The sequence below is a fragment of the Hemitrygon akajei genome, chromosome 15, assembly GCF_048418815.1.
Source record: "Hemitrygon akajei chromosome 15, sHemAka1.3, whole genome shotgun sequence".
Taxonomy (NCBI): domain Eukaryota; kingdom Metazoa; phylum Chordata; class Chondrichthyes; order Myliobatiformes; family Dasyatidae; genus Hemitrygon; species Hemitrygon akajei.
The window spans coordinates 80,207,397-80,234,145 of NC_133138.1; the positions used below are offsets into that span (position 1 = coordinate 80,207,397).

Below are 26,749 nucleotides of genomic sequence, written 5' to 3' on the forward strand. Positions count from 1 at the left end.
TGGATGTGTTTGAGAATGCTTCCTTTAATAGAAGAGTCTAGCATCTGAGGACACAGACTCAGAATAAAGGAATGTCCCTTTAAATCTGTGATGAAGAGGAATTTCTTCATCCAGAGGGTGGTGAATCTATGGGATTTGTTGCCACAAAGGGGTCTGAAGGTCAAGCCGTTGTGTGTATTTAAAGCAGAGGCTGGCAGATCTTGACTGGTGAGGCATTAACGGTTATGGGGGGGAAGTCGAGAGAATGTGGTTAGGGAAATATAAATCCGTCATGATTGAATAGTGGAACAGACTCATTCAGCTGAATAGCCTAATCCTGCTCCTGTACCCTATGATGTTTTTATCAAACTGGTTAATGCTGCATTGTGGTGACTTTCAACTGTTCAATGCTGGTTTGGGGGGTGGGAGGGTCGCACTGAGATGATATCTCGATGAAATAGGGCCAAATCAATTTGCATACAATGAACAACATATATACTTCCTAAACTGAATCTGTACATTTACTTGAGAAGAGCTAAGTAATTGAAATTTTAATTGCAGAAAATTGTGATTTGGCCCATTTAGTGAATGAAATAAATTAAAGACATTGAACTCAGATTTATATCGGAAATATTGCATTTGATTAATTAATTTGATTTATTGTGAGGTGGTAACAAGTAATGGTTTTGGATGATAGTAATTCAAGTAGAGCACAAACTCCTAACCTGAGTCTGAGAGGAGCTGCCTGTAAATGTAATGTGCAGGTTGAGTCCTGAAGACAGAAGTCAGGAAGGGGAGAAGAAGACTCACAAGTGGACCATATGAAAGTGAAATCAAGATGGAAACTGGGACCAAAACCAAAAGTAGTACTAATTAACATCCTTGTGTTATCCAATGCAAATATATAGGATACTCGCCTTTCTAAGCTGGGATATGGGCTAAAGAGTAGGGAGGTTATGTGCAAATTATGTAAAATATTGTGTACAACCAGAGCTAGAGCAGAAGGCAAAACAAGGGCAAAACATGAGAGAAATTGCAGAAGAAATTATCAAGGATCTTACCAAGGTTGGAGAGTGACAGTTATGACTGGAGGCTGTGTAGCTGCTCCTTTCCTTGGAACAAAGAAGACTGGGGGAAGATTTAAATGAGGAGTAGAAAACTATGTGAGGTTTGGGTAAAGTGAACAGAAAGGGCCTTTTCTTAGATGTCAGTGACTAGGGTACACAGATATCAGTAGAAGGGTTAATGAGCACATCAGGATAAAATCACTTGGGAAATGCTGGCATCTGGGAGTACTTTGCCTGATAGAATGGTAAATATAGAAATCTTTTCAACTTTCAAAAATATCTGGATAGCATTTCAAAAGTCAGAGATTGCAGGGTCATGGAACTGGAAATGAGAATAACTGAAATTTCATGACTATTCTGTGTGGGGAAATTTGGATAATTCTATGTGTATAAAATATCTATTGTTTGGCTTCAAAGTAAATCTGAAAAAAATTGTTTCAACAAATTAAAATGTATGAAACACTTAATGAAACTAATTATTGTTGTGTATCTGAATTGATTAATGTATTGTATCCTACAAAGACGCGAAAGTGAAGGGAAATAATAATACTAGATCAAAATAAAAGGGAAGGGTAGGTGGCTGCTGCTTGATGAGAGCCCCTGATGCAAGGATACCAATGAAACCGGGTCCAAGTAAAGTACAAAACCTTACAATGCACCCTTCATAATCAGTCAGTTTCTGAGCAATTGAAAGGTTTACCCTCTTGAAACATTGTCCAATCGAAGACTCACTGATCCACTGTCTATCAGACCTAAACTGTTCCTGACTGAAGTATTCAATGATACATTGCATCATTTCACAACCTTGTGTGGTCACATTGAATCTGAGCTTCCTCAAGCTCAGTCAGTTAGATTTGACGCAGGAAAGTAAGGTCCTGTTAGCACAGCAATTGGGTCTTCAACATAATGAAGTTTGACTCCTTTCCTTTTATAGTGAGACAAACATACTACAAAGTATTGACCCAGTGGCAAGTCAGTTATGATTATAAATAATACCACAGTTAATTTCAATGGTTAAGTACATCTCAGCATTATTTCCTTACTTCCAGTACTGTGCTCAGTGCTTTGGGGCTTCACATGAAAGCATAGGTTTTAAATTAGATTACAGTATATTGGCTGAATTTTGTCAACCTCTATGGTATATAACTATTGACTGACTAGACCCAAGGGTGTGACTAGTTGACATCGTTCAACAATCAGAACAGCATAGTGCTCGAGGACATCAAACAGTTATGCGATGTGTCGGTAAGAAGACAAAAGGTCAAACAAAATTAATTTTGACCTTGTGTTTCCAGCTGAAGCGAATTCGTGAAGCTGAAAAACAATATAAACCTCTCCTGGAGAAGAACAAGTGCCTGTCTAAGAGAAATGATGATTTGACTCTGTCTTTGCAACGCATGGAAGAAAAACTCAAAGTGCTTACCAGAGAAAATGCAGAAATGGTAATTTCCAAGTATGACATGCTTTTGTTTCTCCACCTTCAAGTAAAATAATAACCAATTTTTGCTAGGGTTCAATTATATCACGTTTTGGTTAGCTATTTTAAGTTCTTAGAATCAGTTGACACATTCCATTTTTCTCAAAAGCCACAATGTGCCCCAAGCAGGTGCTAAGATTATGAGGGAACTCATTAGCAAATTAAGAAATGGAGCATTGGTTGGGTCCATTTAAATCCAGATGACTGAGTTTCTGACAGGTTTATGGGAAGCAGTGGGAAATTCCAAAGTATGGAGGAGCTCTTAGGAGAGTCTTGAAAGGGTTATGTTCAGGAGAAGGAATGCCCCAGGGTAGAGGAAGCAAAACTTTCCGTGTGGTTCTTGGAGAAGAAACATCTGCTTCACTTGCCATGGTTCACTTGCCCATTGTTTGGCTTCTTTTAGGATGACTGCCATTGAGAGGATTTGAAATTGTCTGGGACACATTCTATTGCACTTTCCTAGGTCCTCAGTGGATCTGGTTCAATTGTATGTAAAAACTGCAGTGATTTCCTGGCTTAGATTTCAAATAACATTCTGATTTCCTTCATGACCATCTGCCATGAATCTGTGTGGATTCAACCATTTGTGGGCAGATGCTCCTGCCCTTCCTTGGGCTCATTGAGGGTGGATTCAGATAGGTGATTGGTGGCTGAGCACCCTGCTGATATTAGCCATTATCCCACTCAGCTCCCTTCCTTACCAGGGTTAACATAAAGTCTCCATCTTCTTAACAGCATATCCACTGAGGTTTTAATTCAATAATTTGTAGACATGTAGAAATGTGCTTAATTTGCTTAACTTGTGTACTGCCTCCTCTCTATTCCCAAATTTATTTTCCCTGAAGTCTTATCCTTCTGAATTCTCTAATTTTCTCTGTAATTATAGGGTACACACATTTACCCTTTCCCAAACCACTACCATTGTGTTCTTCGGATAAAAATTGCACACAAACCTCCATTGTCCCAATTCAAACCCCTCCCCCACACAATTCCAGTGTCTTCCATACCTTGCAGTTTGAATCCTCAACTTCTAATTCTACAGTATCTTTCATGAAGCACAGATATGGCCATTGACTTTGTTGAAATGGTTAACCATTTTTCTCTTCCAATAAGATTCTCCACATGACTGCCCACAGAAGATCCAGTTAAGCTGCTATCACTTCATTTGTTACATTTAAATATAACTTCAAGTGGATTATGATGTAGCCCCTAGATTTTCAAATCTCCAGTAATGACATTTTCCCTCCACTGCTACATTGTCTAGTCCTTCCTACCTTAAGAACCTGTCTTTGCTTCTTCCTTTATTTACAACTCAATATTCAGAAATATTCACATATATTGTACCTATGATGGAAGTGAAAATAGTCATGTCAACTTCTTCATGTGTGGTCGAACTGTCAGCCTGAAGTGAAGCCATAGATTGAATATAGCATTCCAGAGTTTATTGCTAAGAAAGTCAATAGCTTCACCCAATTCTCCCTACCACTGAATTCATTCCACCTCAGGATGAATCACTTCATGAACAGCCTTGGAATTCTGTTCAAATTGAGTTTTGATTTCACTATCCAGCATTAGAACTGTTAGCTGGTACTTCGCAAAGGACTACCTTTTTTCTCCTGTACCTAAGCTTCTTCCTGTTAAATAGGCGTGTGAGACACAACTACTCCAATCCTGTCCATTTTGGCTTGCAGTGTCCATTCATCAGTGTTCTAAGGGGCATACGAAAGTCAGGCTTAGATGACCCACTGTGCCCAGAGACCTGATCTCAGGCCTTGTTCCTAGACTGCCTTGGTGGCCTTTTGCAAGGTTCTCTTATCAGAAACCTTTTCTACTTTTTTAAATGTCTGATAATCAGGGACATCTTAAATAGAGTTCAAGTAGGCTTTACTAATGAAAACATTATAATCATTATAAAGAAATGTATTTAATTAAAACCACTTTAAAGTCCTTACAATTAACTAAGAACAAGAAGGTAGATTAAACAAAATGGGGAAAAAGTAAAACACCTTATCCCATTTCAGATTCTCAACTTCAAATGTCAAGCATTTCTTTGCCTTCATAGATGCTGCCTGACTCAGTGAGTTCCTCCAGCTTCCGGCACCTGCAGTCTCTTGTGTCTCCAAGTTAACCACTTGCCCAAGCATCCCTATTAACTCAGAGTCCAGTGGTACAAAGGACAGTTGAAGGCGTCCGCAGCTCATCTCTGACCTTTACATTTTAATGCACAAGAGTGCAAGTCTGAGGTGAACTGAGCTAAGCACAAATAAGGAGAGTACTGTTGGTTCTTGACAGGATTATCAGCCACAATGAGAGCGATCTAGACTAGACATCGTGACGTGTCCATTAATCGTACCTATCCCTGTAAGTGGAAGAAATGCTACACCTGCCTATTCACCTCCTCCCTCACCTTTACTCAGAGCCCTAGGCAGTCCTTCAAGGTGAGACAACACTTCACCTGTGAATCTGTTGGGGTTGGCTACTGTATCAGTGTTTGCAATATGGTCTCCTCTTCGTTAGACATGACATAGATTGGGGGACCACTTTGTCAAGCACCTTAGCTCCATCTGCAAAATGCTGGACTTCCCAGAGGCCTATCATTTTAATTCCAATTCCCAATCCAACATGTTGGTCTATGTCCTCCTCTATTGCCACAATGAGGCCATTCTCAGATTGAAGGAGCAACACCTCATATACTGTACATATAGCCTCCAACCTGATGACACAAACATCAATTTCTCCAACTTCTAATAATTCCCCCCCCCCCCCCCCACCTTCCCACTTCTTCAATTCCCCACTCAGGCTCCCTCTTACCTCTTCTCTGCTCCTCACCTGCTTATCACCTCCTCTAGTGACTCCTCCTTCCATTTCTCCCATGGTCTACTCTAGTTTCCTATCAGATTCCTTCTTCTGCCTATCACCTCCCAGCAGGCCTCTTACTTCATTCCCCCTCCTCTACCCACTTGGCTTCTAGCTTGCACTCTTTCCTTCCACTCACCATCTTATCTGGCTTCTTCCCCATCCTTTTCCCTCTTGAAGAAAGATCTCAGCCTGAAATGTTGACTGCTTATTCCCCTCCATAGATGACCTCCTTTCCATAGCTGAACAACCAAACTGCACACAGCCTATAAATGGTGTCTCATCATTGTCTTGTAGAATTGTAACATGATGTCTCAGGTCTTGTACACAATGCCTGACGAACAAAAGTAAGCATGTCATACAGCTTCACCATCACCCTATCTTCCTGAGCTGCCACTTTCAGGGACTGTGCACATGTAATAATTCTAGGCCTCTCAGTCCTACAACGCTTTCCAAGGTCCTACCATTTACTATGCAAACCCTGTTCTGGTTTAACTTGCCAAAATGGGACACTTTGTACTCGTCTGAGCTATACTCCATTTGCCATTCTGTGGTGCATTTTTCAAGTTAATTTAGGTCCTTTGTATTCTTAAATACCTTCTTCATATCCACTACACCAACTATTTTGGTGTCATCTACAAAATTACCAAACTTGGTTAAATTTTTTTAAAAAATCAATTTTGCTTGTTAAGCATTTGATTATTCTTCTTCACAAAAGCTGAGAGTTGGTATGAACAGAAATAGACCCTTTGACCTGTAAGGTAATTCTGCTAGTGCCAGGTGCACGATCCTACCCACAACCCTGCAGATTATTCTCTCTCAGTTTATAGCATGGTTTCTTTCTAAAAGCAGTAATTGATTCTGTTCCTGTTACCATTGCAGGAAGGAAAACAAAATCCAATCCCCACATTCACTTTGTATCCCTTAGCAAAGATTTCAAACCTGGTCTGTAATTATTCTCCATTAGCAATGGCTTCTCTAAGTCTTGCTAACTTTAACCTTTCAGCACACTCTGCTCCCATCTTCAGTAGTCTCACATTATAACCAAAAAGTTTGGAACTACTCCAGTAAATCTTTTTGAATTCTCTGAGACATTGATACTCCTAAAGGTTGCTGACCAAAATTATCCCTGTATTCCTGGTGCAGCATTCATTCCCTGACATAAGTGTGAGATCTCTTTATTAAGGCTATATTATAGATGCAGCTTGCTGTTACTTACATTTTTTGCACATTTCCCTCAAGAAGAGACACAAGAAATGGAAGCAGGAGTAGATTAGCTAGCCCCTCTCACCTACTATGTTATTCAGGAAGGTCAGTTCACCCCTGCCTTAACTCCTCTTCTGTGCCAGTTCCCTAAAGACCTCAATTCTCCAATCTTTCAACAAAACTATCTACAGTGGTGCTAGAAAGTTTGTGAACCCTATAGAATTTTTATTTCTATTTCTATTATTTTATTATTTTATTTCATCTCTATTTCTGCATAAATATGACCTAAAATATAATCATAACTTCACACAAGTCCTAAAACAAGATAAAGTGAACTCAATTAAAAAAATAACACAAAAACATTATACTTCATTATTTATTTATTGATTAAAAATTATCCAGTTATTGCATGCATTTCTTGGAAAAATTATGTGAATCTCTGGGGTAATGCCTTCTACAAAAACTGTCTTGAGTTGGATGTTCCAATCAATGAGATGAGATTGAAGGTGTGGGTTGTAGAGGTACCCTGCCGTGTATATATTTAAAAAAAATACAAAGTCAGGTTACTGGCAGAGTGTGCTCTTCTCAAGAATTATCTGTTTATGTTCACCATGCCTTGATCAAAACAACTTCCAGAGGACCTTAGAAGAAGAATTGTAGAGATGCCTGAAGCTGGAAAAGGCTACAAAAGCATTTCTGAAGACCTGACCCAGTAAGAGAAATCATCTCCAAATGGAGGAAACTCAATGCTGTTACTACCCTCCCTAGGAATGAGCATTCTTCAAAGATCACACCAAAAACATGTACATTGCTGAAGAAGGTGAAAAAGAACCCAAGGGTAACAGCAAAAGATCTCCAGAGATCTCTAGAACTTGCTAAAGTCTTTGTTCATGTGTCCTCTATAAGAAAAGCACTAAACAACAATGGTCTTCGTGGAAAGGCAGCATGGAGGAAACTACTGCTCTCCAAAAAAGTCATTGCTGCACGTCTCAAGTATGCAAAAGATCACCTGAATGTTCTGGAACAAAGTCTTGTGTACAGTTGAGATGAAAGTTGAACTTCTTGGCAGAAATACACATTGCTATGTTTGGAGAATAAAGGGTAATGCACACCAACACCAAAACCTCATCCCAACTGTGAAACATGGTGGAAGGAGCATTGTGGCTTAGGGTCTGGACAGCTTGCAATCGTTAAGTAAACAATGAATTCAAAATTGTATCAAGACATTGCACAGGAGAATGGCAGGGTAACAGTCCGTCACCCTACTCTTAATAGAAGTTGGATAATGCAACAAGACAATGATCTGAAAGACAAGAATAAATCAACAACAAAATGGTTTAAAAAGAAGGGAATTTGTGCTTTGGAATAGATGAGCCAAAGTCCTGACCTTAATCCTACTGAAGTGTTGTGGAAGAACCTAAAGTAAGGAGTTCATGCCAGGAAGTGCAACTGCATCCCAGAGTTGAGGCAGTTTTGTAAGGAGGAATGGCCTAAAATTTGTCCAAGTTGATGTGTAGGACTGTTCAACCATTACTGGAAACGTTTGATTGAAGTTTTTGCCATACAAGAGGGTCACACCAGTTACTGAAAGCAAAGGTTCACATACTTCTCCCAAGAAATACATGTAATGTTGGATAATTTTCTCAATAAATAAATGAACCAGTATAATGTTTCCTATGTTATTTATTTAATTGAGTTCTCTTTGTCTAATTTTAGGATGCGTGAATATCACATTTTGGGTCATATTTATGCAGATTCTACAGAAATTCTACAGGGTTCACAAACTTTCTAGCACCACTATACCTCCTCTTTAAGTGCCTCCACAGCCCTCTAGTGTAAAGATTTCCTGAAATACAACCTGTTCTGTGAGCAGAAATACCTGTACCTACCGTTTGACATGACTGTTCCCATAAATCCCCCACAAGTGGAAAATTTTCAGCATGTATGTTGTCTTGCTCCTTCACTCATACTGTCTCACTTGTTTAATGCACATCATTAACTACAGAAATGGAGCCAATAGCCAATATGCTAATTTCATTATGAAACATGAGCCAAGTATGTGCAGCTAGAATGGGAGAAATGCCTGTAAAGCAGTATCAACGGGCAGCACACAATATGCCATGTCTGAGACTGCAGATCACACTGAACTGTTCTTGGACATTGAATCATGGAAGGTAGCTGGGTATGGGAAAGGTTGAGTGTCAGATTGCTGCAAGTTAGGTCAAAAGATGAATCGGAGAGTGAGGAGTTCAGCCAACAGATTGATTGAAGGTAGAAGCTGAGCTACAAGTGAATGAAGACAGATCAAAGGATTGGTGAGGAAGAAGATTGAATGATCAGTTAGTGGGGTAGAGAGAAGGGGTTGTATAGTAGAAGTGGATATATTTATGAAGAAGCATGGTGGTGTGGCAGTTGCAGCGGCAGTGACTGGTGCAGTGATTGGGTGTTAGATCAGGAGGAACAGCCATACAGCAGACCAGTTGGAGGGTCAGTAGATTAGGGGACATATTGGGTTTGATCAGGAGATTTTTGTGGAGCATGAAGAAGTGTGGATGTGAATTGTTGGCTACAAGGAAGTTAGGTACTAGATCAGCTGAGTGGTTAGAATAAGCTTGCAAACTTGGGGGTGGCATGGCTGGAGACTGGAGGAGATGGTGGGGTTGGTAAGAATTTATCTTAAAGTGTAACTGTCTGAGATGGGTTCTTAGTGGCCATGTTTAAATAGTCCATGTAGCTCCTTGCAAAAGCCTACTTCTACATGAGTGGCCAATGTCATCAACATTTCAAATGAATATGGCCATGGTCCAAATCAGGGTATGCATGCAAATATATATCACTGAGCAAATCCTGAATGCTCCATATACTAAAAGTTCTGAAACATGGAAAGGTTAATGACATTGCAAATATAAATTATGTCCACAATTTCTTTGCTATTTTATTTTGTTCTTGAAATGCAATCGCATAATACACAAAACCTTGGATTTATTGCTTGCAACCCATTTTCAAAGTAATGAGTTATTGGTCATCGATATCAAGATTGACACAGAATATTAAAAGATTATATACAGAAACTACCAGAAATTAATTATTATCATCAGAAAGATCGCAAATTTGTATACATATAGGCTGAATTGCTTAAAGTTAACACTGAAGTAGAGTTAAAATATGTAACAATTCCCCGAACCTGAGTAAATGAGTTACCAGGTCAATCAGTGTAGTCTAAGTGCTGAATTTATAGTCAAATTATAACATGTTAGAGAAGAAAAGATCAACCTGCTCAGCGCTTGGCACAGTTGGCATCATGATGATTGAATTTTGCTCACTTGGATGTGTATCTCTGAGATAATGCGCAAGGAAAAAACAGAGAAATATAAACACTTCAACCTTAAATTAAAAACCTTAAATTCACTTAAAAACCTTAAATTAGCACTTCAACCAAGAGATGGTCTCAGAGTGTAATGTGATTAATTCATATTGAAATGGAAAATCCAAATAAATAATTGGCAGAATAGGACAAAGCAGTTATAAGAGCCAATGTCACTATAACTTTCTTCATTAAAATGGGATCAACAGTTGAAATAGGCTTCAGCTGTAGAGGAAAAAAGCAATATTTAGGAACAAAAGAAGAAATGCTCTGTGAGATATATTTCAATCTATGATTTTATTATAGAATCATGGAAGATCAAACACAGAAACAAGACCTTCATGCAACCAAATATTTAAGTTTACTGACAACATCACTGTTGTTGGCTGAATCAAAGGTGGTGACAAATCAGCATATAGGAGGGAGATTGAAAATGGTGTCAAGTGATGCCACAACAACAACAACAGCAAAATCAGAGAGCTGTTTATTGGCTACAGAAGGTCCATGAGACAGTCCTCATTAGGTGAAACAATGTGGATAGGGTCAGTAGCTTTTAATTCCTTGGTGTTACCATATCGGAGGATCTGTCCTGTGGCCGGTACATAATTGTCATCACAAAGAAAACACAAAACCATCTCTAATTATTCAGAAGGTTACATAGATTCAGCATGTCACCAAAAGCTTTGATAAGCTTCTGTGGATCCACTGTGGAGAGTATCCTAGCTGTTTGCATCATGTCTGGCATGGAAACACCAATGCCCAGGCAAAGAAAAGGCTACAGAAGATGGTGGATACAGCCCCGTCCATCACAGGCACAGCCTTCCCCAGCACTGAGTTCATTTGCATAGAGGGTTGCTACAAGAAGCCAGCATCCATCATCAAATTCTCCCCGCTATTAGGCCTTACCCCTTTCTCGCTACTACCATCGGGTAGAAGGTACCAAGGTCTTAGGCCCCACACCATCAAATTGAGGAACAGTTAATATGAACAACCATCAGGCTCCTGAACCAACGTAGATAACTTCATTCACTACTACTCTGAACTGATTCTATGATCCACAGACTGACTTTGAAGGACTCTTTACAACTCATATTCTCAGTATTATAATTATGTACACAGTCTGTCCTCTTTTGCATATTAGTGCATATCAGCCTTTGTCTGTTTTATGTCTCATTTTTTCTCTGTAAATGCCTCCAAATAAATGAATATTTCAGTAAAATATGGTAACGTATGTTCTTTGGCCAGCTGGTGGCGTAGTGGCATCAGTGCCGGACTTCGGAGCTCCCGAGTTCGAATCCAGCCGGCTCCCTTGCACGCTTTCCATCGTCGAGCTAGCAACTTGGCCTCGTAAAAATAATAAAGCCTGCTAAAAAAAAACGCCATCACGATGGTGTCCCGGTGACTCCACTCGGAGTTAAGGGCTTTCTTTTTTTATATGTTCTTTGATAATTACATTGAAGTTTGAGTTCACACTGACCATTTACGCTATTCCCATTGGATTCTCCTCACATTCCCATCAACTCCACTTGTCATCATACTAGTGACAATTTACAACAGCCATTCAATATGCTAACCTGCATATCATTGGGATAAGGGAGAAAAGCAGAGCAAATCAAATCCCAAGCCACATTCCAGATACAATATACCATTTAATATTCAAATTTGGAGTCATTAATGTGAATGTGGTAATTCGAAGAACCATTTCCTTGTTGTAGTCTGTCTAATCAGGAAGACACATTACAATTATATTATAATTAAAGTTCAGTACATAGAGAAAACATGTTTAATGGAAGACAACTATCCCGAAATGAGTCCAGTAGGTGTATTGGTGTTACACTTCACCAGCTCATTTGTGTAAGTAGCCATGCATGTCTTTTTGATCTATTCATTGATCTTGGTTTCAAATCGGACTGGGAAGAGAAGGGAAATAAGAAGGAAATAACCTCAGAGGAGTAACCTCAAATTTAATACGTGCAACCACCGGTCAGCACTGGTTTCCAGTAACAGAGTTTCACCTTCAGATCGTAGAGAGCATGGACCACTTTCCATATCTTGGGAGTCAGCTCTCAAGCAAAGGTATCGTCAATGAAGCTTACTTTCAATGTCAGTGTTGGCCAGCTGACAAAAGGGCTGTTTGAACATCAACCAGCAAACCAGGCATCAGATTGATGGACTGCTGAGCTGCTACGATGCCGATACTCATGTACGTATTCAAGACACAGACTATTCACAGCAGCATCTCAAGGCACTGGAAAAATACCACCAAAGCTGCATCAACAAACTCTCCAAATCTATCAAATCTTCTGGCAGAATAAATGAAACTACATCGGTGCCTTCTTCCAGACCAACAGGGAGGTGCTAGGTACACTTATTCACCTCTCCTGGGCAGACCACATCATCACTTAATCAATACCAGATTGCCAAATGTGACACTCCACAGCTCTGATTACCAGGTAGACAGAAACAAAGATTTGAACATATTTTTAAAGTATTCCGAAATAAACACAGCATGCTTGCTGACTGTTGGAAATCTCTGACTTGTGACAACTCAAAATGGAGAACCTCAAATCCATGTGCAGGTATTTAGAGAAGCCCAGTGTAAACAGGAGTCCAACACCTCACATGTGGAAGAATCTTCAGGCTTCTCATTGTCTTCATCAGTCACCTCAAAACCCACAGAACAGGAATGGAAGCTACTTTGGTTTGATCTCAAAGAACTGGCTAGGATGATAAGATGAGCTAATAATAAACCATTATTGCTGTTTAAGAATATTTAGAAATTCACCCAATAACATTGGGTGGGGCTGAAAGGGCGGGGGGAGCTGGAAGCCTATAAAATAAATACACAGTATATCAGACATTGATTCTTTAGATATAATTTTCTAAATCATTATTTTGGGAGCAGTCCAAATAGATGGCATGGTAGCAACGACCTGGGTTCAATTCCTACCACTGCCTGTAAGGAACTTATACGTTCTGCCTGTGACCACGTGGGTTTCCTCCAGGCGCCCCAGTCCTAAGAAGTGCTAGTAGGTAGGTTAATTGGTCATTGTAAAGTGTCCCCTGATTAGGTTAGGGTTAAAACGGGGGATTGCTGAGTGGCACAGCTCGAAGTGCCAGAAGGGCCTACTGTGTGCTGTATCTCAATAAATAAACGTGGTTGCAATCTGTGATTGTCTTTTGATGGTAGGCTATGCTCTACATTACCATTTCATGTAATCAAAAGAATCATTGCTTCCAAAGGGATTATGTTACTGTTTAATATTCTGATTCTTTTTTTGTATTTCATTCATTTCACAGAAAGAAAAGATTGGCTCCCATTTGCCACTGAAAAAATTGCGCTCCTTGAATGATCTTGACCAAGCTCATGAGGAACAAGAAGTTGAATTTTTAAAGCTTCAGGTTCTTGAACAGCAGAACATCATTGATGATTTGACTAGGGTGAGCACCTGGATCTTCTATGCCTTTGCCAGAGTCCATGTATTATGGACTTGGGGAGACTCTGCTGATACCAACACATTTCCAAAGCTCAGGAACATACAGAATCACCGTGGGGCCTTTCTTATAGTAGATGCTAAAGATGGGGAGTGCTAGCAGAGGCTAGAGATTATGATTTGAAGAAAGGTGGATCATATTGAAACACAAAGTACTGAAATCCCTGCATAGAGTGGGTGCGGAGAGGATGTTTGGATTAGCAGGGGAGTTTATGATTAAAACAACACCACCATAGAATACCCTTTAGAACTGAGTTGAGAAGGAATTTCTTCTGCAAAATGTAATGAATCTGTGGACTTCGCTGCCAAGTAGGGCTTTGAAACCCAAGTCACTAGGTGTACTTAAGGCTGAGATTATTACATTCTTGATGGTTTAAGGGGAAAGGCAGGAAAAAATTTGGCGTACTCTGTTGCATTCTATTTTCTAATGGGATTAAGAAGAGGTCAGCCATGATTGAACAGTGGAAGCAGATTCAATGGGCCAAATGGCCTACCTCTTTATTGTCTTATAGTTTTATTAAGAACATCTGGGTAAGCTTTTGAATCAGCTGTATCTCTTGTACTATTCACCAGGTGTAAAGTGCAAACCTGCTGTATTTGCTGCAAAACTAGAAAGACCCAATGAGAACCAATAGCGCAGAGTGGTTAGGAAGGGTACTAATTCAGAAGTCTTTCTAAAATCCATCTGTCTTAAATTCTGAGGAAAGTAATGAGGTTTCCACCTTCAGATGTACTTTATGCAGAGTTAGCAAGCCCCCAGGGCAGTTATGAATGGCAGATATTAGCTCAGAAGTCATTTTTGCCTTGTATTGAAGGTCTTTCTCTTTCAACATAGCAATGAATTCTATATACAACTTGATGCATGACAAATGAATTGTTCAAACGGGACTAACTCCATTCAAATGAAACTCTGTTTATTTAATTGTTAAAAGTTAAAGTCTGTCCTGAGGCTTGTAGGCTCATCAGGCCAGTGCTTATGCCAGTTTCTGTGGTCTGAAGTGACTGAGAGTATGAGACTTCCACCCCCACCACCGCCGGATAGGACGCCAGTCTATTGCGAGGTTAATTTTCAGCTGAGTGGACTGGAGCAATGTGTGGTTAAGTGCCTTACTCAAGGACACAACATGCTGCCTCAGCTGGGGCTCGAACTCACAACCTTCAGATCGCTAGTCCAACACTTGGCCACGTGCCAAAGCTTCTGTCAGTTCAGTGGGTCCAATTGTAGCCCTGTTTGATCATCTTGTCATTTTTTTGTTAGGACCGTGAGAGACTGATTCGTCGCAAAAGGCACAAGCGAAATACAAAGCATATCAAGGTAAATGGTATTGTTTGGAACCGTGATGGATGATTTTTATCCCATTTTATCTTCCAAAATCTCATCGCTATATTCGGTATTATGATGATGCAACTCTTCCAAAAAAAAAATTATAAATTTATTTCTTGTATGCATTAACTCATTACAATGCAACTTGTTTCAGTTTGGATATATAAAATGCCAATGCCAGAAATGTGCAATAACCTTGAAAGAATCTGCAAACAGCAGGAACTATGGAAGGTGAAATAGAGTTAATGATTGAGATCACTAGGGTCTTTAAACTGAAGTTTTACACTGTTTCCCTTTAGTATAACAAACACATCGAAGAATGTTGATAACATCAGCAATATGTTTGCACGGCCATAAGTTTCTACGCAAGGTCTCACCAATATTAGAGTAGTAAGGAAAATAATTCGGTGAAATATTGTCAGGTTAAAGTAATATCATGCTTTTGTGGCTTATGAAGGTTATTCATTTCCAAATATGTAATATTTTTATATTATGACACCTGGTAGTTGAGTTCCATAATGGGCCCCTGCTGTTACCAAATATTCAATTGAATTCAAGTTTAATTGTCATTCAACAATACATGAATACCCCTGAATACAGTCAAATGAGACAGCATTACTCCAGGGCCAAGGTACAAAATACAGTGCCAACAGTCACATACAGCACAAAGCACGTGTAGCACATATAAGATTAGAAGGTGCAGCCACAAAATTAGAGACCCAACTTGAGCCATCCAGCTCTGCAGTAATCTCTAGATAACCACAACAGAGCTTGTCTTCTGCAAAGCAAACACTGGGGGCGGAGGCAGCTCTCACTCTAACCTGGATTTGTCATAATACCATCCCCGATTATATCCACATCCATATTATATAACTATCCAGCCATTTTAATTTTCTTATGGATGAAAGAGAGAGATAGTTTCCAATCTGAATCTTCACCAAGACTTGAGTGGATTTAAGTAGCAATAAGAGAATTTAGCATCTAAACCAGGGGTTCCCAACCTTTTTTCTGGCATAGAACAATCCCATTAAGCAATGGGCCCATGGACCCCAGGTTGCAAACCCCTGAAAGGAAAACATTCACTTGTGAAAAGTGTCCTGGAAGGAGCCTCACGCTTCTATTCAGTAGAAGCTGCCCAATCTGCAGAGCTTCCAACATTTCTCTGTTTCTTTTCATTTCAGAATTCTAGCATCTGCAATTCCTTTTTGATTTTAATTTTCATGTTTCAGTTCCTTTGGTTTGCAAAGTTACAAGTGCCTTTTTAGGTCTACACTAAGTCCATTCAAGTGAGTAACTGAAGTGAAGCATTTCAGCACCATCTCTGGAGGCAGAAGACCTGATCATACACAGACACAAATCATGCTGCTTGATTTTATCTTGCATGTATATCCATTTTAAGGAGTGGGTATTCACAATTTTTCCCCTCTACACCTCCCCTCACAGAGACACGTGGTAGAAACCTGTTTTGGGTTTGATGAAGAATCGATGGATTCAGAAACATCTTCCTTGGCCTCCTACAGAACAGACAGGACACCAGCAACACCAGAAGATGATCTGAATGAAGTGAGTAAGATGACTAGACTCAACGAAAGTATTTATTTTCAGGAGTAGGACTGTATGTTCTATGTTCATATTTTGTTTGTGCACGTAATACAATGGCAAGAGTTTACTGGAAAGTAAAGCCTAGTGTCTTTGAAAGCAAATTCCCAAATACCAGAGCTTCTGATGCTTTGTATCTTTACAGGTGATATACATAGCTGAATGTTATGGATGATTACTTATTCTGATAAACTGAAGGATGCTAGGAATCACACATTGATACTTCAGAATGATAAACTAGTAATTGTGCAAAATGGGAAAAAAATTCTCCTGGTGTGATCAGAAATGTTCTTTTTGGGAATATATTACATTTATTGACTTATTAAGTCTTTGAGATTGTGAAAAGGTAACTGTTATTTTTGCTTAGTATTCAGGGAAAGATTTTTTGTATTTATTGAGACACAGCATGGAGTAGGCCTTTCTGGTCTTCCGAGCCATGTCACACAGCGACCCACTAATTTAACCATTACATGGGACCATTTACAATGAACAATTAACCTACAACCAGTTAATCTTTGGACTGTGGGAGGAAACCAGAGCATCTGGAGGAAACCCACGCAGTCACGGGGAGAATGTACAAACTCCTTTCAGGCAGTATCGGGAATTGAACCCGGATTACACTATCATACCGCCCCAATACATTTATTTCAATACATGTTTACTTCAATAACTGTTAATAACTGTAAATGACTGATGGTTGTTTAGGGTATAATATTTTACTTGCATTAATGCGTAAAAGAATGCCCATTGAAAATCACTCGTGGATGTAGTGTGAATATGCAAACTCTTTACAGATTGCTACTGTAGTCAGGTTCAAATCCAGATCCCTGGAATTGAGAGGCGTTAGCACAAAATACTGCTGCCTGAAAGGGCACTTCTGTCAAACACTTAGGATTTTCAAGACAATGTGATAGTGATGTGATTATTAACTTTTTATTCCAAATACATTTAATTACATTCTACATTCTCCAATAGTTGTGATGTTAGTGACCCTGATACAATTTCTTGATCAGGAACAACTAATATATCTAATGTGATAATCGTTCCATGCCTTGCTTAATAGCAATGAGTATCATTCTTGTAGTGAATGTGTCCTTAACAATGTGTATGATATTGAAGATAATATCCTTGAATTGTAAATTTACAGATGACACAACCTATCCTGGAATTATTTTGAGATGCTAATTCCTTTTGAAATCTTGTTGTCCACAATATAAACTTATTAAAGGAGCCTTTAAAGTTGTACATCACATAAAAGTTACTAATTTAACATTTAAAATATGGTTCTTCTGAAACTTGTAGATCTTGCAAATTCTGAGATTCAAGTGACATGGGGCTGTATTTACCAGGTTGCATGCAACAATCTGAACTAAGGTTCAACAAATTAATAACATGCCATGAAACTTTGCTCCCAGTGTCTGAACTATTTTATCAGATACTTAGTTTACAAAACCACAGCTAATTTCCTCAACATAATTACCAGTTATTGTTCAGTGTTTTCCGTAGGATGCCATTTGGCATGCGAATGAAGATAAATTTCTGATTCCGATCCAAATCCTTTGAAACTGAATTCATTATTCAGAACTCACTGAGTATGACAGCACATTGATAAAATGACTTCAAAAGCAATTCAGGGGGCCTGACCAATGATCCATGGATGTGAACTGAGGACCTGCAGGGCAACGCGTGTGATTTAGAATTCCAGTAAAATCTCCTGCAATGAGAAGCTAGCTTCAGTTATGCTATCCATGAAAATAATGGTTGGTTGTAAAAATCCAATTGAGTTCACTAATTTCCTTTAGGGGGAGTAAATCTCCCATCCTTACTGTCTGGCCTTTAAGTGATAACAATTACCTCCTGTCAGAAAAGCATTCGGTCCAATGGATACTGAAGGTGGGCAGTGAGTGTTGACCCATCTAGTGACACTCACATTTTGAAACTGGAACAGAAAATAGCTCAGTTGTTTGAAGTGACTCAGTGTGGGTCAAACCGCGTTATAAATTATAAAGCAGCCCTGCTTATGTTGAGAACAAAAGATAATAACTGTCGTCATTTTGAGTTATGTAGCGAGACTAATGGATCACCACCGCAACCCAGCCTGTTTTCTTTCCATTCTCTCCCACATCAATCAGCTATAAATCAAACCTTCGTACATAGTGCAGCAGTTATGTTGTTGAACCCAGTTATCCATAGAGTAAGATGTCAAATGCTACCAAAGCATTTTCAGAATTCAAAAGCATTTTCTAACATTGCAAATTAACAAATTGTTTGTAGAAAACATCACCATGATCCAAGCTGACTGTTGTTTAAAAAATCAATAGATACTCTATTAATCTTTAACATCATTGTCCTTACCAAAGTTTCTGAAGCATGACTCCTGTTCTACTGCAATTAGCTGACTAATTTTTGTCCTGCAGAATGCCCAAGCATGTCAATCAGTTAGGTTAGGTAAAATAGTTTGCTATAATTGTCACATGTACTGAGGTACAATGGAAAAACATGAGGAAATCTGCAGATGCTGAAAATCCAAGCAACACACACGAAATGCTGGTGGAACACAGCAGGCCAGGCAGCATCTATAAGGAGAAGCACTGTCGACGTTTCGGGCCGAGACCCTTCGTCAGGACAATGGAAAAACTTTGTTTTGCATGTTGTCCATAGGTATCATTTCAGTGCATTGAAGTAATGCAAGGTAAAACAATAACAGAATGCAAAATAAACTGTTACAGTTATCGAGAAAGTGCCACATAGGTGGACATTAAGGTGCATGGCCATAACAAAGTAGATTCTGAGGTCAGGAGTCCATCTTGTCATTCTGGTGGTTACAGTATGAGCCTGTGCAGCAGCAAGCTGGAAGAAACTTGTTAATCATCTTGAGTGAGGACATGTCCCATCCCAAGAGTGAACAAATTATGGGGTTCTGAATGGAACATTTACACACATTTACACAGAGATAATAAAGATCTCTTCCAAATCAAATCTGACCAGATTCTCTTGGGCTGAGCCAAATTTTGCAGAATATTCAGTCTCAATGGAGCAATGAACTACAAAAAATGATGAAATAGAAACTTCATTCTAAATAAACTACATGCTCAGGAACTACAACTGTCTCCGCATAGCCAATGGTGAGAGAAAAGTTAAGAAACAGGGCAAAGTAAAATCTCCCATACTTCTTAGTAATAGTACTCTTGAGTTATGCCCAAAAATACTGAACACAATCTCCTCACTCCTTTAGTCACGTTGTGAACGTCCCTCAGTTCCACTGGAGAAGGTTGCACAGTGTAGCCTGTGGAGCAAGGCTGAGCTAACAGCAGTTTTAGGATTTCCGTAGGAACATATGCACGGCTGAAATTGCTGCCATCCTCACAGAGTTACACCAGTCAATGCCAATGTTTTTACTGATGCAGCTACCATAAACCTGGGCTTCTGGATTGAGTATTTGAACCAGTTTTGATTTTCCCTCTTCTGCTAACTGCTTTAACATACAGTTAATCCCCTTCCATTTGCTGAGCAGGCTCAGTTGAACATTGATATCTGTATCTTCCATTATCATCCGCACTCCTTATCACTGATAACCATTACTGTGTTCACATATAAGGTCAGGCAGAGTCAGTGACCCTAGGCCACATCTGGCAACATACTTGACACAATCAATTTGCCTTCACCCACTGCTCAAATGTTCTAAACATTACTGACTGCCTCTACCAACACCTTGTTCTAGAAAGAAAAGATCAGGGGGAAGCCATTCAGTTGCTCTGCCTCAGTATCGGAATCAGGTTTAATATCACCGGCATATGTCATGAAATTTGTTGGTATGTGGCAGCAGTACAATGCGATACATTATAATAAAATGTAAATTACAGGGAGAAGTGTGTATATATTTAGTTAAATTAGCTAAGTAGTGCAAAAAAAGTAGTGAGGTAGTGTTCAAGGCTTCAATGTCCATTCAGAAATCTGATGGTAGAGGGGAAGAAGCTGTTCCTGAATTGTTGAGTGTGGGTCATCAGTCTTCTGTACCTCCTTCCTTGTTTTACCTTTCAGTTAAAAGACACATTATTTGTGCCCTGTATTTTGCCTATATACCTTAATACATTTGACTAATTGATGCACCATCAATAACTCTCAGAGACGGGAGGCAAATGATAGGCTTTTATTAGCTGCAAGAGACCACCACACAACATCCTGGAGACTGAGGGGGGAGCAGTGCCTCCAACCGCCTTTATACAGGGGTTTGTGGGAGGAGCCACAGGAGCAGTCAGCAGAGGGGCATGTCCAGACAGGTATATGTAGTTCACCACACTAATAGGTAGTTTCAGATCTAAACTAAACAATCTTTTCTCTGGAGTAAACACTTTCTTTCAGAAAGGCATAATCCAATTGCTACATTATTCCCCCAGCCTTAAACTCCCCCATAACCAAAGAAATGCACAGGATCAGTTCACTTTATTTATTTATTTATTGACACTCAGTGCAGAATAAGACATTCAAGCCACCCAGCATAGCAACCCTGCATTTTAATCCTAGCCTAATCATGGCACAGTTTACAATGATCAACTAACCTACCAACTGGTACCTCTTTGGACTTGTGGAGGAAATGGGAGCACCCAGAGGACAGTCAAATGGTGATGGAGAAAACATACAAACTCCTTACAGGCAGCAGGGGGAATTGAACCCAGGTTACTGGTACTGTGAAATATTGTGCTAGCCACTACACCACTGTGCCCTATTTTGAAAACCTTTACACCTCAAAACTTTAGAAATTCTGGGAACTAAAGACGTAATTTCTTACTGAACATGTACTACTTTCTTTTTCTTCCGAGACCAATATATCTTGCGTAAGGTGTTGCGGACTGTGAGTATTGCTCCAGTAGCTGTCTGATGGGGCTTTGTGGGCTACAGCATAACTTTTACCCCTTTATATTCTCATCCTTTAGATCAGGAGTTCCCAACCTTTCTTTATGCCATGGAGTCCAACCATTAACCAAAGGGTCCATGGACCCTAGGTTGCCAATCTCTGTTTTAGATTTACAAGCTAGTGTTTCAATGGATTTCATGATCATTTGCGGTCCTAGTGCATAACATTTTAATAACTTAAATACATGAGCTCCTTAACTTCTTTCTCACAGTTCTTCATTGACAAATAGTGTTTGGTCCATCTTGAATAACTTTCCAATATTCAACCTCCTTTCATCCTAATCTATATAACAGTTCTTGACCTGCCACAGGTTTCACAGTTCTTCCTTCTACAATTTTTATTGTGCAAACATACACATTTACAGAGATTAGGATTAAAATTGTGAACTTGATTTCCAAAATGACAAATTTTAAGTGATTACTTAAAAGTAACACCATCATTTATCTGTTATTAGATTAGCCTAAGTGCCCATTTGTTCTCTCAATTCTGTGGCTGTTAAATTTTGGAAAATCGGAAAACTGCTGCAAAAATCCACACAGATCATATACCACCACAGCAGCTGTAAAGTTTTATATCAGTTAATAGTCTGGAATTCTATTAGATTATCATGAAAATAGACCAAAATCACCGAATACTTTCAGGAAAAGAAATCTGCGCTCTGTGCCTGGCCTGAGCTGGCCTACATGTGAATCCAGACCCATGTAGGTGGTGACTCGAAAATAGTTTCTGAAATGTTTTATCAAGCCCCCCAATTTGAGGGGAAAATAGGGATTTCTAGTAGTTTTTCCAGCATTACACAGAAGAATAAATGTTTAATATTAAGCATAAGATGCTTCTACTTGCAATACTCTCTTTTACCGGTTATTCATTTTACAACTGATGTTACAAAAGTATTACAATAAGGCTGTGAGAAATCACATTTTGTTGTCTCATAGTTAACAACAACTGAAATAATGAGCTATTATCCAGTGGGAGATTTTGTACAGTTTTATGGGAATAAATTCTGAACCCGAAATCTGACAACAGAATGCAGTCATGAGATTCAAAGCAGCTTATCTTGCCAAATAACTCACTCTTAAAATTTAATCTATAAGTAAATCTGCATGTAACTGAAGAACTTAGATGTTCTTAGATTTGGCAGCGCACAATAAATTAAACCATCGTAGGCTTATTGTGAACCTGAATCCAACTGTCTGCAGGTTGTCCTATGAAGATATGTGTGGGATTTTCAGAAAGCGTTTGTTCTTCATATTTTTCCAACAGGAATTTCATGAGATACTGAATCCCTCCTAAATATAGGCAAAGTGGCATTTGCTGAAAATCCTCACACAGTTCATGCATTGCAGTTGTTACCTACAGTCTAATACCAATAATAAAAGTTAGGAATAGGAGCAAACCATTTAATATTTCAAGCATAAAATAGAAAGAAAAATGCTGGGAATATTCAGCAGGACAAGAGAGAAAAAGAGTCAACATTTCTGATCACTGTATTTTCATCAAGGTCACTTACCTGAAGTGTTAGCCCTGGAGCTCTCTCCGAAGATGATATCTGATCTATTGATAGCACCAGCACATAGTTTTTATTTAATTCCAAGTCCCCAGCATCATTGAATTTTGCTCATCAACTTAACAGGAGCGCACCTGCATTTACCTAATTTCATACAAGCCCTTAACTTTCTAACTTCTGAACCATATAATATGAGGTTGTGTGATTTTTTTTTCTTACAGTTCATTCTTGGAGGCAAGATTTCACCTTGGTAAATCAGCATTGCACTCATCCTATTGAATGTCCAAATGAAGACGAGTATTTTGCGAGTAAATTGTCCGTAGCTGCTCGGTTTCTCATGTGCAATCCAAGTGGCGCTTAAGTACTTGCGGCATTGTTTCTACTGTTTCAGTATCTCACTCTGAGACAATGATGATAGTAATAAAAACCATCAGCCAGAAAATTTCATTAAATAAAGAAAAACTTCCAGGGCCGAAGCTGCATTTCCTAGTGTGGGTTTCTATAGAGGACTGGCTTCTGGGAAGTAGCATATTGTGAGAACAGAAAGAGAAACTGCTCACCTGCTGTACAGTAGTTTTCAAAGTGGTGCAGACAGTTACACCTGGCATAAATTTTATAACAGCCTTTGTCTAGGTAAATCTGTGGTAAACTATGTGTATACCTGTCTGGACACGCCCCTCTGCTGACTACTCCTGTGGCTCCTCCCACAGACCCCTGTATAAAGGCAATTGGAGGCACTGCTCCCCCCTCAGTATCCAAGACGTTGTGGCCACTTTTGCTGCTAATAAATGCCTATCGTTCGCCTCCCGTCTCCGAGAGTTATTGATGGTTCATCAATATCCTTACATTCCAACTGCCTGTTTTATTATTCTGTTCATATGTTCTTATCTTTTAACAAGATATCTACATCGACAAAGTGTAAAGACAGGTGTTTTAAGTGAATAACTTAGAGAGGTCTTTCAAAGTTATTCTTTTAACACCTGGGTAGGCGTAGAATGAAACCACACAGTTGATCATTCACTATCCGTGGAGAGAAGAGTCGAAGCCAGCATCAGCAGTGGGGCAGGCTTTAAAGGCCTAATGGATCACTCCTGCCCCCAAATTCCCCTGTTGTAAAAGCTGTAATATAAAGTGCTAGAAGGATTCCATATGCATAGTCTGAGGTCGATCTTTGACATACCTAGGCAGGACCTAGTCACAAACCTAGAGGTCCTCAACAGGGCAGGGACCACGAGGGTTGAGGCCATGATTGTAAAAGCACTGCTTCAGCGTGACAGGGCAGGTCATACATATGAAGCATTCCTGAATACTCATGCAGGTACTATATGGTGAGCTTTCGCTGGGCAAGAGGAATCAAGGCAGGCCCCAAAGGAGGTTCAAAGACTGCATGAAAGCTGACATTGCACGTGCTGGGCTTTTATGCAAGGCGGGAATGGATGGCTAGCCTTGGTGACGGTCGCTCGCAACAACCTGGAGGAGAGATGTCGAGCATTACTAATCTCTACCCGATGGGTATGTTGGACAACCAATCAATCAATATTCAAAAACAAACAGATGCAGGCTGTACTTAAGGTGGTAAAATAATCCAGTGCATTGTAGCTGCCTAAGTATTTAAAGGTACAAACTGCAAAAGGAATTCTACTCCTTAAATATTTGGGTATGGTGAAACATCAGAGGGATAAAACATTGAAAATATTATATCCTTGATTAAATTGAATGTCTTCAGCTTCAGCTGCCCATGATATAATTCTTACGCACAACATTCCAGTGCAGAATTAATTAGCTTTGGGGGAAAAAAAGAGCCTTTACAGGACTGAACTGCACTGGGTTGAGTCAGGCATCTGTCCACTCTATCATTAGTCTCCCCATTGAATCGCTGAGGAATGGGGCTGCAGACATTTGACATCTGCTCTTCAGATTCCGCAGGCAGAGCTGGTGTGGGGTCAGTGACCCCCCCTCATCAGGAAGGGGTAAGCAAACCTGTGGAAAGTTCTAAGTGTGGGTAGATGTGCGACTTGAGACAAAATCCTTAAAATAAATTAAGTGTGTGTTGGTAATGTTTCTTTCCTTAATACTACTTTCAGTAAACACTCAAAAGAGTATGCAACTTCCACGTGGACAGTGCCTAAAGTCAGGGTTAAACACAAATTCTTACAGCTGAGAGATAGCAGCTCAATTTATTGCACCACTGCACAGTCCACAGTTCTGTACTGTTCTCTATTACCATTCCTTTTCACTCCTTGTACTGAAAGGCTTCCTATTGTGCCTACTTTACTCATCTATCCTCAGTCACTGCTCTTCATGCATAAAGGCTGCAAAACCTTGAACCAGTTGGACAAGTAGAAGGATTGATGTTCTTCCAAAGCTGCCCTCTGTAGCAGCATAATGCTTGGCTTGTTGACAGATTATTTTAATATGTGAAGATTTAAGGGCATTGTATCCAAGAGGCTAACTCACTTTTTATTCCCCATAGAGTCTGGCAGCTGAAGAATCTGAGCTTCGCTTCCGACAATTAACAAGGGAATACCAAGCACTCCAAAGGGCTTATGCATTACTCCAGGAGCAGACTGGAGGAATCCTGGATGCAGAACGGGAAGCAAAGGTGATTGATAAATAATTTGTTAAAACGATGAGAAAAAGTCAAAATGGTGAGTTGGGAATAGAGTAGTTTGAAAATGAACATTGGATGTTAAGTACTGACTTTCAGCTCAGGAACATTTTGGTGTCAGTCTGCACTGTGGAAGACACTAACAGTATGCCAGAAATTCAAGAGTGTCGGGGGGCAGAAGTGAGTGTATTCGCTATTACTAAGAAGAAAATGCTAGGGATGCTGAAAAATCTGATGGTAGAAAAGTCACCTGGACCCGATGGACTACACTCCAGGGTTCTGAACGAGATAGCCAAAGAGATTGTGGAGGCATTAATAATGATCTTTCAAGATCACTAGATTCTGGAATGGTTCCGGTGGTCTGGAAAATTACAAATGTCATTCCACTCTTCAAGAAGGGAGCTAGGTAGAAGAAAGGAATTTTAGGCCAGTTAGCCTGACTTCAGTGGTTGGGAGATGTTGGAGTCCATTATGAAGGATGATGTTTTGGCATACTTAGAGGAGCATGATAAAACAGTCTAAAGCCAGCATGGTTTCCCCAAGGGAAAATATTGCCTGACAAATCTGTTAGACTCTGTGAGAAAATAACAGGCAGGATAGACGAAGGACAGGAAGTGGATGTTGTTCACTTGGAATTTCAGAAGGCCTTGACAAGGTGCTACACATGAGGCTGCTTAACAAGAGCCCGTGCTACTACAGGAAAGATCCTTGCTCGGGTAGAATATTGGCTGACTAGCAGTAGGCAAGAGTCAAAATTAAGGGGGCTTATTTGTGTTGAAATCCGGTGAATAGTGATGTTCTGCAAATGTATCGGGACCCGCTTATTTTCTTGTTGTTTGGGTTACGTAATTGATGGCTTTGTGCACAAGTCTACAAATGGTACAAAGATAAGTGAAGGGGCAGGTAGTGTCAAGGAAGCAGATCTGCAGAAGGGCTTGGACCAATTGGGAGAATGGGCAAAGAAATATCAGATGGAGTATAGTATAGGGAAGTACATGGTCGTACACTTTGGTAGAAAGAATAATACAGACTTTTTTCTAAATGGGGGAAAAATTCAAAAATCGAAAGTGCAATGGGACTTGAGAGTACTCATGCAGGATTCCTATAGGTTGACTTTCAGGTTGAGTTGGTGGTAAGGAAAGCAAATGCAAAGTTAACATTCATCTTGGGATGACTGGAATATAAGAGTAAGGATGTACTGTTGAGACTTCATAAGCATTGGTCAAACCACACTTAGAAGATTGTGAGCAGTTTTGGGCCCTTTATCTATGAAGAAATGTGCTGGTATTGGAGAGGTTCCATAGGAAATTTATAAGAATGATTCCAGAAATGAGAAGTTTAATATATACAAGG

General features: G+C 39.6%; 1 protein-coding gene across 3 annotated transcripts in view; it reads left to right on the forward strand.

The window, feature by feature from the left end:
• The window catches only part of jakmip2 (janus kinase and microtubule interacting protein 2), a 261,397-nt gene that overhangs the window by 176,924 nt on the left and 57,724 nt on the right, over nucleotides 1–26,749 (forward strand). For all 3 annotated transcript variants that reach the window (XM_073067853.1, XM_073067855.1, XM_073067854.1), the window contains 5 exons: nucleotides 2,342–2,488; nucleotides 13,250–13,390; nucleotides 14,702–14,758; nucleotides 16,211–16,330; nucleotides 25,262–25,390. In XM_073067853.1, coding sequence (XP_072923954.1) covers nucleotides 2,342–2,488; nucleotides 13,250–13,390; nucleotides 14,702–14,758; nucleotides 16,211–16,330; nucleotides 25,262–25,390 — 594 coding nt within the window. The remainder of the gene's footprint in view (nucleotides 1–2,341; nucleotides 2,489–13,249; nucleotides 13,391–14,701; nucleotides 14,759–16,210; nucleotides 16,331–25,261; nucleotides 25,391–26,749) is intronic.